Source organism: Vanessa cardui, chromosome 11 (assembly GCF_905220365.1).
Source record: "Vanessa cardui chromosome 11, ilVanCard2.1, whole genome shotgun sequence".
Taxonomy (NCBI): Eukaryota; Metazoa; Arthropoda; class Insecta; order Lepidoptera; family Nymphalidae; genus Vanessa; species Vanessa cardui.
In genome coordinates, this window is record NC_061133.1 from 14,236,069 (window position 1) to 14,252,013 (window position 15,945).

Below are 15,945 nucleotides of genomic sequence, written 5' to 3' on the forward strand. Positions count from 1 at the left end.
CCCGAACACTTGGAACTTATGTTTAATTACAACCGATGAGGCTTCCAAACTGATTTGATGTCTGTAACGTCGTCTGGTAGCCATTTGTCCTACTTGCAGCGCAATAAACCATAACAGCATTGTACGTTGCAGAGCTTTGTGTCTGGGGTACCACCCACGTTTTACATATCCTAACAGCAAACAGCAATCTATATTTCTATGCTCGTATTATAAATGTGGAAGTATCTCTGTCCGTCTTGTCGCTCTTTTACTACCAAACATATGTGGAGCTACCTTGAACTCGGAAGAACATGGGCTACTTTTTTGCCGAACATCTGACAATCGACCCCTAAAACACGAGCTTTCCTCGGACAACAAGAAATACTTAATATTTTTGTCTGCCGGCTGGAATGGTTCCCAAGATTCTTGGTGAAATAACATAGACATACATACATACATACATACATACATACATACATACATACATACATACATACATACATACATACATACATACATACATACATACATAGACATTGTGTGGGACACTTATCTTATGACATTACTAATGTAATCACTAATACTGTTGTTAGTCTACTACACATTTTATTTATAAAAAAACAAATTACTATTCTGTCTCGATCTTTATTTATTTCTATTTAATATAGATCTGATATAACATGGATAGATCTGTACCATAGTAATACTTCTAGATATATATTGTATTAAATAATATACCTATCAATAACATCAGATGTTTTGTTTGATTGTTTGTGATACCGAGACGTTGGGAGACCACATAAAAATCCGTTACGATCGATATTCGAACCGGCAACGTTTGCATTGAAGGCTGTATCGCTGCAACTGCCTCAGGTGGCGTCATATTTCAAAAGAATATTTTTAAAACGAAACACAATCATATCAAAGAAGTCGATCACCTTTATCGATGATCTTAATTATACGTGTCTCTATACAAATAAGTTAAATTTAATTGACTGTCTGTTACTTCAAAATTATTGCATTTTTTAGTGGTCTTTTGCAGGTTTCCAAAACCAAAAACAAGCAAAGCTGGTAATGATTTCATAGGTTGTATTCTTAGGTATCGTGTAAGTTGTTAATTCATCAAAATCGGCTTATAGACCAATGTATGTAATTTATAATTAACACAAGTTTATCATATAATATATATTTTGATTCGTATTTATCGAACTTCATATTAGCTATATATTAATGTGACAACAACTGAGTAATCCCGTGGGCAGCATCCGTGCGGACCGCTGACCAACTCACCGAAGATTGATCTCGCAGGTGTTTTGATTATTATTAAAATAACGAAAATTAAACAAAACAGTATCAATATAATATACTCATATAGTAATATTATAACAGGAAAAATTTGTTTGATTGTTATAAAGTCTTGAATGAATGAATCGACCACCCACTTAAAATAGTATCATAGGTATAGGTATAGCCTACCACCAAAGTTAGTATTTTTTATCATTTAGTAATTATATTATCTCACATTTACAAACATCGTGAGGAAATCAAGGCGATTTGGATCTGTCACGTCGACGATCACTGAAACTGCTTGATCCAATACTCATAACTCGTTGTGTTACTTTATTCAATGAATAAACCGAAAAACTTTAGTATTTAAAACATTGAATTTTACACCCATATTATAAACTAGTTGACGCCGGTGGATTCGCTCGCATTTTACGGGTTTGCTTGTCAAGTTTGAGTCGAGATGGCGCAGTGGTTAGAATGCGTGCATCTTAACCGATGATTGCGGGTTCAAACCCAGACAAGCACCGCTGATTCATGTGCTTAATTTGTCTTTATAATTCATCTCGTGCTCAGCGGTGAAGGAAAACATCGTGAAGACGTATGTGACAAATTTCATAGAAATTCTGCCACATGTGTATTCCACCAACCCGCGTTGGAACAGCGTGGTGGCATATGTTCCAAACCTTCTCCTCAAAGGGAGAGGAGGCCTTTAGCCCAGCAGTGGGAATTTACAGGCTGTTGTTGTTGTTGTCCTGTTTTAGGCAAAAAAGTAGCCTGTGTCCTTCCTTGAAGTTCAAGTTTGTTACAAAACAAATTTCATGTAATTAGGTTCAGTGATTAGGCTGTTAAAGAGCGACAGACAGACAGATAAAGTTACGTTCTCATTTATGATATTAGTATAGAAGTATTAAGCAGTACTGTACCGACATTCTTGAATGCCTATGATGAAAGCTGCATGTTTTGAAATAGTTGTAAGGATTCACGCATCAATATGACGTAAGAACGTTATTTGGGTTTCTGAAATTTCAGTTTCATACGAAGTGAACTCTTGATGATTGGTTGATGAGAATGATTTGCTGTCTGGTGTATCTGGTATGAGTCGAAGCGATTTCTATCGTTATTCTTTAATCAAGTATCTGTTGCCAGTAACTACCTCCAAGCAAATGACTGACCCGTCTTGAGATATCACCTTCACACAGGCATTGATTGACTGATCCAATTTAACTGTTCAAATTACTTATAACAAATTTTGCGTGAGATATGATGTGATTGATTTTTTAATTTTCCATTTTTAAAAATTAGTCATCAAAAATGTTTTCAATATACGAAAGAGTTACTTTGTTGCTGAGGTTGGTATTCTTTCGGATCTCACCGAAGTTATTTTACAGTATATGTCAAACTGTTAAAATCAAAATCAAAATCAAAAATCAAAATAAACTTTATTCAAGTAGGCTTTTATAAGCACTTTTGAATCGTCATTTTACAATTAAGTGAAGCTACCACCGGTTCGGAAAGTAGATTCTACCGAGAAGAACCGGCAAGAAACTCAGTAGTTACTCTTTTTTAACATTTAAAAAATACAACGTCATGTTAATTAAATACAATTATTTCAATTAATGTATCCTGCTTGGAAGTCAACAGGTATTAACTCCACGCTTTTTTATCATCTACAAAATCTTGTATCGAATAGTATGCTTTTTCTACCAATGTATTTTTAACAAACGATTTGAATTTACTAAACGGCAAAGTTAAAAATTTCTGCGGAATTTTATTATAGAAACGGATACCTTGCCCCAAGAAGGATCTATTGACTTTGCGGAGTCGGAAACTTGGCGTTATAAGTTTATCCTTACTTCTAGTGCATATACAATGATTATCACTGATTTTATCTAAATACCTAATATGTCAATTCAGGGTCATTTCGAAGTCATGAAAGCGAATTCTTATCCGATCATAGTTTATACAGAATCGTACTGCACGAGGTTCTGTATCGTATGAGCCAGCGATCGCGTATAGCTGGACCAAAATCAAGCATTAATTTCGTATTAAAATATATTCTATGCAGTTGAATACTATGATGGAGGTCGACGGAACAATCCCAACAACATTGATCAGGCTAGTTGGGAGGGAATCAATTATTATTCTCATTAGATTCGGGCGGGGCGTCGGATTTATTGCCGGGAAAAATTCACTACAGCACCTTGCGTATCATCGGACCGCGCTCCGTAATGCGAAACATACATATATACTTATATATGTACATTTAACAACGGCTATGTACGATGGTTATGTTGTGTTTTAATTATATTACTTAGTTTCGGGAATATAACTTATTTTATGTCATTATAAAAGTATCTAAGGAGGTTAAACTTATTAGTAAAATAATTTATTTTTTCGAATTTTAAACAAATATTGAAAAATACCATCTGATGGTGTCATGAAGTGGTCACCACCGCTGGTAGATAATGACGCTGTTAGAAACATTAACCGCTCATTAGATTAGCATAAGATGGTATATCCATTGTGCCTATTACACTGACTCTTTCACTCTTCAAACCGAAATACAACAATACTGGGTTTGTCGGTAATAGTGCTGTTTGTCGGTATAATATCTGATGAGTGGGTGGTACCTACCCAGAGGGCTAACACAAAGTACTACGAAAACGCTCAAAAAAAAAAGAATAGAATCGATATGTATCAACCCCATTCCGTAAAGTATTTCATACATGATATTACTAAATTAAAAATTACATACCTACTAATATATTAATATTCATATTGGGATACCTAAGATAACTGCAGGTGACAATTATAAAGTATGTTTACATGAAGACTACAAAAATAAATTAATTGATAAAAAAAATGTTTTAACTTTTTAAATTAATTTATATTAATCTGAGATAATATTAATCTAAGATAACAATATTTCTCATAACAAAATAAAGCCATAAAATTAGTTACAAAACTTTTAATATTTCATTATTTATATAACTATTTTACGATTTGAATCGATTTGATCGAATTTGCTTATCATATCTATATTAAATTTTAAATTATATTTGAAAATTTTATTTTTGACACAATAAATTATTGAATAATGTTGTCGGTATTAGTTGGTAGAGTCAAAGCCATAAAATTAGTTACAAAATTTTAATATTTCATTATTGATATAACTATTTTACGATTTGAATCGATTTGATCGAATTTGCTTATCATATCTATATTAAATTTTAAATTATATTTGAAAATTTTATTTTTGACACAATAAATTATTGAATAATGTTGTCGGTATTAGTTGGTAGAGTCAAAGCCATAAAATTAGTTACAAAATTTTAATATTTCATTATTGATATAACTATTTTACGATTTGAATCGATTTGATCGAATTTGCTTATCATATCTATATTAAATTTTAAATTATATTTGAAAATTTTATTTTTGACACAATAAATTATTGAATAATGTTGTCGGTATTAGTTGGTAGAGTCGGTATTAGGTGGTAGAGTCAATGGCGCAGTGGTTAGAATGCGTGCATCTTAACCGATGATTGCGGTTTCAAACCCCGGCAAGATTCATGTGCTTAATTTGTCTTTATAATTAATCTCGTGCTCAGCGGTGAAGGAAAACATCGTGAGGCAACCGGCATGTGGCAAATTTCATAGAAATTCTGCCACATGTGTATTCCACTAACCCGCATTGGAACAACGTGGTGGAATATGTTCCAAACCTTCTCCTCAAAGGGAGAGGAGGCCTTTAGCCCAGCACTGGGAATTTACAGGCTGTAGTTGTGTTGTTGGTATTTAAGTTTTTGTTTTTTTGAATCCTACACGCGTGTGCATTTAACACACACCATTACAATAAAACAATAATTTCCACTTACAGTGGTTTGTACAAAACCACAGATTATATAAATGAGTCTACAATTTCGCGTCCATGTAACTGTTTAAAAAGTCTGTAATGTCGGTGTGAAGGTGACGCCGGGACGGATCGATGTCGAAGCCGTTATTAGGGCGACAGCCTTTGACGACGCGGCCCTCGTCCGATTCGCTTATTTCTCCTTTCATTTTATATATTATTAATTAGGTGACTACAGGCACAAGGGACATAACATCTTAGTTCCCCAGGTTGGTGGCACATTGACGATGTAAGGAATTGTTAATATTTCTTACAGCGTCATTGTCTATGGGCGATGGTGACCACTTACCAATAGGTGGCCCATATGCTCGTCCGCCAACCTATAACATAAAAGAAAAAAAAGAAGAAAGACTAGCTATGTGATATGACACACTCATAACAATTGATATTGTGTAAGCTCTTCACAAAGACATTGTTTGTTTATTACAATTGATTAAATATTTTAAATTAAACTTATGATTATAAAATATCACTCGAATTTAAGTTTAACGATAACATACGCTAGGCCAATGAGATTTATATGAAGTAGTTTCTAATGTCTTTATTAAAATCCTTTAGAGTTTTTTTTTTAATTTAATAAAATCAAACTTTTTATCGAAATATGAAATTTAAGCTAAGTTGTAACTATTTAATATATTTTTATAAAACGTTTATTTTAGTAAAATAATTTAAAGATTTTTTTTCTTTTTATAAAATTAAACTTATACTAAATAATTACAGAATATTATTCAACAGTGACATTAGTGATATAAGTCCTTAGTAAAATTATGACATGAATGTGATATTTATTTTTTATAAAACGTTCCAAATACTTTCGCCGAATCAGAACAAGCCTGTGCAGTGGAAGGCGTCCACTCGCGGACACGTGACTGACGGACGTCGGCGCACACACTCACACCACTGTCACACACACCACACATACACACTAATATAACCTTGCAAATTTTAAATGTAAGGGTTGAAATATCTTATATTCTTTATAGTAATATGACTTGATTTCTTTGTTGTGATATGACAAAGATTTACTAAATTTGTATGCCAGCATCTTATATGAGGAGGTTATATCGATCTTTTTAAATTATTATTTAAATTTGTAGTGACACAGCAAACTTTGTTAGTTTATTATTTTTATTTATAAAATTTTGTATTAATGCTCTTGGATGTTAAGGATAATGTTCTTCTGTAATCAATCCTGGTTGAAATTAGGTCACACATAGAAAAATGCATTCAAAGGAATTGAAACACGTTAAGTAGTTCTAATTCAGTTTCTAAGATTTGATCTTAACAAACAGACAAACATCGCAAATAATAAATAAAATTTACATCATTTAAATTCACTTAAATTTACATAATGTATGTAAAAGTAGGTAGGTACATCATCAACAACTCGAATGTAAATTCGAGTTTGACAAATGCAAAAATATGCGTTCGTCACGGTGAGGGCAGATGCGAAACCTCTAATTTGAAGGTCACTGAAGTAATTTATAGTTAAAGAAAATCGATAAATTAGTTCTCGGTATACTAAAAAAAACTGCCCCGGCTTCGTTCGAGTGCAATGCTGATACTAAATATACAGTTATTTTCTTGTTTCTTTTCTTTATGTATCTATTATATACAAACACATTCCTCTCGAATCACTCTATTAACAAGACTGCATTAACATCCGTTGCGTAATTTTAAATATCTAAGCATAGATAGGGACAGACAGCGGTAAGCGGCTTTGTTTTGTAATACATATTCAAATCAAATCAAAATAAACTTTATTCAAGTAGACCTTTACAAGCACTTTTGAATCGTCATTTTACAATTAAGTGAAGCTACCACCGGTTCGGAAAGAAAATCAGTAGTTACTCTTTTTTAACATTTAAAAAAATACAAAGTCATGTTAGTTAAATACAATTATTTAAATTAGTATATCCTGCTTGGAAGTCAACAGGTATTGACTCCACGCTTTTTTATCATCTATAAAATCTTGTATCGAATAATATGCTAATGATAATGATATAGTAACGAAGTATTCATATATCACACACATAGGAAGTCATATCGTTTACCGTCACGGCACACGACCTTCGAGTCTTTACTAGGTGTGGGTACATCTTTCACATAAAAAAAAAATAAAATTTTAAATACAAAATATATATAGTTTTGTAATATAATTAAAAAAAAAAACGATATATAAAAAATTCCAAGATTTCATCATGTCCTGAAAAAACATATATTATTATAGAGTTTTTATATAAATCGAGGATTTCCGTATTTTGGCAAATTTGTAAGAATTTCATCTTCGATGTTTTCCATCATCATGGAACACACATGCTTCATACCACGTGCGTACATGACTCAGAGGTGTTTGTATTAATAAGAAACCGTGATGTTCCGTCAAGGTTTCAGCCCTTAATACAAAGTACTTTTCAGATAGTGGATTGTATTACCAAAGGACCTGTACTGCTGAACAATTTAAATTATTTCGAAATCTTTTATGTTTATTATAATAAAATTGATCTTAAGGAGAAATATTTCAAAAAAAAGTTGTAAAGAAGAAAGCCGGCCGTAGAAAGATTGTTTTTACATTGTAAATAATATTAGTACATTAATTAGTGTTTTTTTTGAGAACAATCCAATGTTGCCTCAATTAGCATATTAACTGAGTTCCATCCCATACTCGTAGTTTTAATACAATTACCATGTACTTGACACTTTTCTTGTAAATAGGACTTTTTGTATGCTTCAAATGTTAAAATTTTAAGTAGGATATTTCCTCAATCAGCAAGCCACAATTAATAGATACGAAAAAATCCAAATTAATCCATGATTTGGGCTTTCAGAAAATCCCAAAAACATTATACAGACTTATGAGTAAACATGTTTCTAATATAGAAGTTTTAATCATATTAACAACTATGTATTTAACATACACAGACTGTCAAAGTGGAACTGTGTAAATCGGCGTCGGAATAATTATAAACTTCCCCGAAAGAACGTAATGACAATCATGACGTTGACACGCCACTGACAGCGACGGTCATTTGTCAGCTGTTTGTCAGCTGTTGTTAGCCGCAATGGTGTCAGGCGGCGCGGGGGCGATTGACGCATGACACGTGCCACTATGAACTGGCGATTGAACCCTGCGACTGTCCGATGACATTCTTAATTTTTTTTTAACATTGTAAATTTAGACAAATTGAAATGAAAATGATTTCTTACTTTATCAGACTACTTTTACATTTGAAAAAAATACATTAAAAAAACTCTATGTAGGTATTAAAATAAGTTCAATTAAAACTGTTCATTGGGCTTTTTTAAATGGATTATTAATTAAGTGTTTCAAAATATGACAATCACCAAAATTATTGCACACCGTAAGCCATCAATTTCGTATTAGTACACATTTTCTCTTGTAAGGTACCTCGATTGTAAAAGCAATAGTATAAATCAGTTTCTGATCTAATTCCCAAACGACTATCGTGAAAGTGTAATAGAGCGGCTTGTAGCCGGACAGGTGAACGGCGAATTATTAATGACCCTCCGATTCGCGCCTCGGACGTGTCCTTCGCAGCCCAGCCGCGCCGTCACCGCCGCCATCGACGGCGACCGCGACACCTTCTAATGAAAACCCTTTTCACCGCTATTTAAAAGCTAGAACTTCTTTCAAATGGAAATACCGTCATATTGCAGCAGTATTTTCTATTTATTCCCTAGCCTAGCTGACGACGCGAATAGCAATCACATTCCTATTTAACTTGGTCTACTTTGAACGTTAATGGAGTGATAGATAGCCTTATGCAAATACCAGGTTATGGCGAAACAAAGTTCCTCGGTAATGAGACCGTAGTGACTTGCATACATTATCGATCATCACGAAATAGCTAGGTATTCCAGCGGTTAAATAATTCGCATTCGAAGCGTATTTAATGCCCCAGTTCGCTATGACGACCTCCGAGACGTCACCGCTTAATATCCATGCACCACGCGATTAACGAGTTATTTCCACCCCGCGACGATGTCACCACCCCGACCCGCTTCGACTATCAATCTTTTTGGCGAACGGTCTCGAGATTAATGCCCTCCTAATTTTCAGATGCTGTCGCCCCACGATGACGATGACGACAACCACTTATGCATCAAGTGTAACGCCACCATCATCGGTCTTGATAACTATGTTAAGCATAGAAAGCAAAACTGCCGGAAAAGAAAAACTGAATCTAAAACCGAACTTCCTTCAATCGAGCCCTTGGAGCCTACATATAGTTTGGGCGCTGATGTATTTTTTCAATCTTTAGAACTACAAAGTAGCGTTAAAAAGGCATCTTTGTCACGATTAACTCCACCTACGCCTATATCAAAAGCCAGTATTGATAAAAAGAGTACGTTGACGGTCGCATCTTCGTCGCATCTTCCTCGAATGAGTCCGATTGAAAACAATTTAAGAGGAGAGGACTGGATTGGTGGACACAGCCTAAGAATTGGCATTAATGAAGACAACCAAACAAAATTGATCAATGCTGTTGCAAGTATTAGTGGCTCTGTTAAAAAAGATCTTCCCAGTACTTCCTATAATATCAGCAGCTTTAATGATTTTAAAGGCGAAGATGATACTGAAGAATCAGACGATACAGATGACGACGATGAAGAAGAAGTCGTGCCACATGGGGGGAAATGGAAACCACCCCCAAATTATACTGGTGGTAAATGGAGGCCGGCATCACCAGAGCATGAAGATTGGGATATGAGGGATGAACAAGAACAAATTGACAGAGATTATGATTATGACGCTCCCCCGCCTGAACATACAAAAGGAAAATGGGTTCCTGGTGCTAATGAAAAAACACAAATAATGCAAACGACATTACAATCAAAAGGATCAGTCCAATATTGGTGCGGTCCATGCAATCGCAGGCTCGGTTCTCGGGCGATTTACGAAAAACATCTCATGTCCAACTTGCACATGCGCAAAGTTTTACCAGAACATGAACTTGAGTTTTCTGGACATTTAGATCCGATTCGAACTGTAACTGACAAGCGTGCAACCCGACCAGCGTCCGTCAGTGAAAATCCAAGTAGCCAAATTTTGAAGAAAAAGCAGAAGTTGTCAGAACAAAAATTAAACATAAAAATTAAAAAGAAGAAAAGGAAAAGGAAGGCTTACTTTGTTCAATGCTCAGGCTGTAAATCACGTGTCCGAACTCATCTAATGGGAAAACATTTAATATCACACTACCATTTCCGAAAAGCCACCGATATAAAGAGTGAAGTGTATCAACAACTCATTCTAAATAACATGGACGCCATAGTCCATCAAGCTCCATTTCAATGTAGCCCTTGTAAATTTTATACCAACTGGCTTTCTAATTTTATGCAACATTGGTTCTCTGAGGAGCATGAGCATACAATCAACTCCATCGACGGTAGATTCTGGTGTTCTTTTTGCAAATTCGAATGTGATACATCTCAAGAGATGTTGAATCATATGTCAAGCTCTGAACACAGCGAAGTAGTGGCGGTTATTAATCGTTCCATGCCGATTATAATACGAAAGAAGACGATATTGCGCTGTGAAGTATGTCGTCATGAATTCCGGTACAATTTTGAGATCAAGCAACACTGTCTTAAAACTGGCCACGAAATAGCCCATACCGCCTCAGATAATTACCAAGAACTCCATAGATGCCAGCACTGCAGGCAAAAGTTCAAGTCATCGGTAACGTTGGCAGCTCATTTGAAGTCGAGACACAAACAGAAAGCATTCTTCTGTCTCGTTTGTTCGAAAAATTTTGATTCTTCTGAAGATGCTAAACGACATCGCCAGACTTCAGAGCATAGGATTAGAAGAAAAGAGAAATTGCGCGAGAGAGGTTTATCCACGAAAGATTTAAGTAAAAAATGTCCTTATTGCACGGAGAAAGTAATCTTAAAGAATATTTTGGAGCTTAAAGATCATATTAGAAGAACTCATCCCAACATTAGGAAGACGTAAGTTTCAACTAATTGTTAAAAAAAATAGATTTTAATACAAGTACTAACTTCTTACTATTTTACAGGTGTCCCAAGTGTGGAAAATCGTTTATTTTCTCACAAGAAGTGACAAGACACATTCGAGCTAATGCTTGCCAATTTCAAAAATCTGAAACGATTAACTCTTCGATTCTCTGGAATTGCAGTCAGTGTCTGTTCACAACTGACTCACAGGCTGAATGTTTCTTCCACGAAGTTCTTCACACGGAGCCTCTCGCAAATGAGGGTATGAAAAAATCTGTTCTAAAATACTCTTGTCCTCTTTGCCCGAAGAGTTTTAAGAAGGCTTCCTTGAGGTTGCACCTGAGGCAGCACACCTTCGAAAGGCCGTTTGTTTGTTCGATATGTGGAGCTAATTTTACTCGTCAGTCGAGTTTGTCAAACCACTCGAGGACTGAACATGAAAACTTGGACGCTAAATTGTCAAAATTAACATCCATCGAAGTAGCTATGACAAAAATAGCGAAGGAAGAACTAAAGTGTAATAAGTGCAAGAAGAAATTCAGCGACAGGTAAGATATTGATTAAAATAACAATCAGTAGCAACAATTTTTCAAATTATTATGCATGTACAGATTTATCCAGCTTAAGGTACGACAACTAACATCATTAATTATTTAATAGATCTTTGTCTGTGAGTGTATGGCAATAACTAATACAATAAGTCGTTAATGTGCCGCGAGATCAATTACCAGAGAGTAACGTAATTACCAGTTTTGACCACCTGGTTGGGTGGTCAACGCCTCAAAATAATATCATATAAGAGTAACAAATGTCAGCAATAATCCTCGCATCAATCAGCTGCGTGCTGTGTGCCCACATAAATTGATCGGGCTCACGGGCGCTCGCAACAGAAATAGGCCGCAGCCGCAGCGGATGCGGCCGTGTCGGCCGTGTCGCGCGTCGCACAACTCTTTCACAAATATCGGGAAACATTCATAATTTGACACGAGCTCTTTGATTCGACCGCCGAGACATTCCCGCTCGGCGTTGCCGGCGACGATGTTTTTATACCCAGCGGTAATAAATTCCTTCCGCAGCGCTGTATTTTGAGCGGCGCTGGATCAAAATATTAGTGCAATAGAGATGATATTTGATTTTATTGTACGCACGTGTGCGTTTTAACGTTTGCTCATTTTCGACTTGATGTGATAGTGTGGTGCCAAATCGCATAGTTTATACGTTTTGACAGTTCAGAGCTTGCAATTTATTTGTCGTACATCAGCGTATAAATAAGCTGCGATCGCTCGGGCGTTATTTTTACTTCGTCCTCTTGCGCCGGGTGTCATTAGTAATACGCGTGTAATAACTTGTCATAAATATCGCGTAAATCTCAATTAAATTTTATTTGTCAGTCTCGCCTTGACGTGTTCACATATCGTATCGTTATTTAGCTGATACATTTGTGAAATTTTATTAAGTTACATATATAAATAAAGGTGCACGGGTGCACTTTAGTCTAAGATCGGCGCGATTCCGCAACTATGACGTGTAATCCAGACCGCAAGCCGAATGAATCAACTCAGCGCCGCCATTACTGGAACTTTCAACATATCTAGAACATTGTAGAGCCATTGAGGGAGTCTAACACCGTTGATGATCTAACTTGAGTAATATCTTATGCGTTATTGCCCGCTGCATTAATGCAGTCGCCACTAACGCTCGCTGGCGGATGCTACCGAAGTGTCAATGGCTACGGTGTTGCCAGCTCTACATTAGAATTACTACTAATAACTTCCGACCAAAGTATCTTAGTTAAACTACATTTACTTGTAGCGGGAATAACATTACATTTACATATCTTTTATACGTGTAATAAAACTAAAGTTTCATCATGGAACCGGCTTTACTAAGTTTAGTCTGGGAGTAGTATGAAACAAAGGGAATGCATTATTATTTTTTCTATTTATCGATTACGAGCAGAAAAATGCATGTTGTAATTTCAAAATTTCAATGATCTTCTGCCGCAAATGTGGTATCGTGTTGGAATAAGCTGCAAACCTCATCAAGGCTTTAGTCGGTCAGTGGTATATATACATGCAACTACCTACTTTTAAAATCAACACTCAATACTAGGGGTGTAGTTGCTAGAGGAGACGTCTGGCCGAATCACGGGTTCAAATACAAACATTACCAACTGAATCTTCGTACATTTGAATATTTTTTAATATTCATCTCTTATATAGCATGATAATTGCTTAGATATTATACATTGAGTAGGAAGAGAAATGTTCTGATACTTTTCTTTAATTAATTGTATCTAGAAGTTAAAGCTTAGGTAACTTAGTATTGGAAAATAAGTGCCTACGTTGCCCAAGCCCTCATTGCTTTTTTAAATCAATTTAAAAAGATAGCTTCTTGTCTTATATGGGTTCCTGTGGTCAAAAATAAAACGAAAATTTGAAGTTATATTATAATTATGTTATCTATCACCTGGTCAGGGTGCAAGGTATGCGAAAAACTCAGGCGTCGTCTGCTTGGAGTCATCTCGTCAATAATATACATATATATATAATATCTGTGCAAAAGTGATTTTTGGTAGGTACCCAATTGGTTTAAAATTTAATCTTGTACGTAAAATTTCGTGTGAAAAGCGGTGATGTCAGAGATTAAAAAAAAAAACAAATGATGTCACATGAGTAATAGCTATTCAATTAGAGATGTCGTCACGTAAAAACAAACCCGTTTCTCGGCGTGTTTCTGCAGACTGTACTTAATCTACAAAACATAATAAACACGACGCCGTAATTACATAATTTAAGCCGGACGACGGACAATGGAATTTTCGCACTGTTTGCAGAATGTGTTATGTGAGATACACTCCTTGATTCAACGTTTATATACTTAATTCCTAACGTAGTATTTTGATGTCCCACGAGTGGGCAAAGGTGACAAAACTGCTTTTGGTTCACTGAGCACGGCTAATCTGTACTCCTATACTAATATTATAAATGTGAAAGAAACTCTGTCTCTCTTTGAACGACAGACAGACGCTATTTAAATGTCAAACCAATGAACCGAATATGACGAAATTTGCTATGAAGCAAACTTGAGTTCCAAGGAAGAGCACAGTAACAACCAACCCCCTAAACGCGAAACCGCGGGCGACTAAAATTGGTGATTTTGTGCCGATTTGTACCTGCAATCGTATAATTTTTTTTTTATGGAATAGGTTGGCGGACGAGCGTATGGGCCACCTGATGGTAAGTGGTCACCCTTATCCATAGACAATGATGCTGTAAGAAATATTAAGTATTCCTTAAATATCAATGCGCCATTAACCTTGGGAACTAAGATATTATGTCCCTTGTGCCTGTAGTTACACTGGCTCACTCACCCTTCCAAACAGAACACAACAATACTGAGTACTGTTGTTTGGCGGTAGAATAACTGATGAGTGGGTGGTACCTACCCAGACAGGCTTGAACAAAGCCCTTCCACCAAGAAAGAAAATGGGTGATACATGGTAACAACTTCGTGTCTCATTAATAGAAATATGATCTTTCATGACTCCACTGCGAGTGTTTGTTAAAGTCGTCAAATTAAATAAAATCAATGTTAGTTTGTTGCCACATCGAATTTATTTGAGCCATCAACCATTAGCCAACTATACTATCTCTCTGCAAGACATTTATTTCAATGTCACGGCTTAACAATTTTACGTTGTTAGCGCAAGTGTTTTATCCGTTAAAATGCAATGCAATTCGACGTAAAAAATCCCATAAAGAAATGTTACCTCGAATCTATGGATCAGGATTTACCTATACTGTATCAGTTTAATAAAATTGTCGTTCGAATTTATATCCAATTAATGAAAATCGATAAAAATAAAAAGAAAGTTGCCAAATTATATATAGTTTTCACTTGCGACTTTGCCCGGGAAAGCTGTTTGATTCTGGGACTTTGGTATAAAAATTAACCCATTCCTTTCCCAAAGTATCCTAATCAAATTCGTTTCCATGCTTCAGAGGCATTCATACAGGCAATCACTGCACGTTTTACACATAAAAAGAAATAATAGAAACATAAGTATAATCTGTTCATAAAATAATTTCAGCCAAGCTCTGAACGAGCATACCAGCACGTGTGAGACAGAGGAGAGACGCTGCCCGTACGACCAGTGCTCGTACATCGCGTCAACTCCTGCCCAACTCAACAGGTATGTCTGAAATCGTTACGAGACAGTTTATCATTAATAAATAATAAACAATTCGATCATATAGATTTACACGAATATCTATAAAGGTTCTCACGATACTGTAACCACTTCTGTCTTACTAATGTTACTAAACGAGGCTATTTGTTACATAAGCACTCATAGATTAAACTATATAAATGTCTACCTAGGGAATTGTTTTAATAGTAGGCACTGTTAATGTTGTTTAAATTTACCTATAATGTTAAAATACTTTCAGTTATAAAACTTTTTTATTTATGTAAGACAACCGGCGAATGTATATCTAAAATCCAATGATGAAGTCACTTTGATTACACTAGCTCACTCACACTTAAACCAGAAAACTGCATTTTGATAAATGCAATGTTGTTGAGTAACGTGTGGATGTGGTCTTCTACCCAGACGTAAGTCTGACTGCTAGAAGAAAACTTGTAATAATATTATTAAATACAAAAATAGCTTGAAATTGATCTACGGAAATTTGTGTATATACTTATTTAATATTCTTGAGTGTTTTCCCATCATTCTTACTTATAACCAGTCATTATAAAATGTTGGAAATAGAAAATAAA

The 15,945-nt window shown here is 35.3% G+C and overlaps 1 protein-coding gene across 1 annotated transcript in view; it reads left to right on the forward strand.

Moving 5' to 3' along the window:
* LOC124533915 (zinc finger protein Xfin-like) overlaps positions 1-15,945 on the forward strand; it is a 36,651-nt gene that overhangs the window by 18,869 nt on the left and 1,837 nt on the right. Inside the window, exons 2-4 of the mRNA XM_047109501.1 lie at positions 9,263-11,154; positions 11,223-11,708; positions 15,254-15,355. Of these exons, the coding sequence (XP_046965457.1) occupies positions 9,263-11,154; positions 11,223-11,708; positions 15,254-15,355 (2,480 nt within the window). The remainder of the gene's footprint in view (positions 1-9,262; positions 11,155-11,222; positions 11,709-15,253; positions 15,356-15,945) is intronic.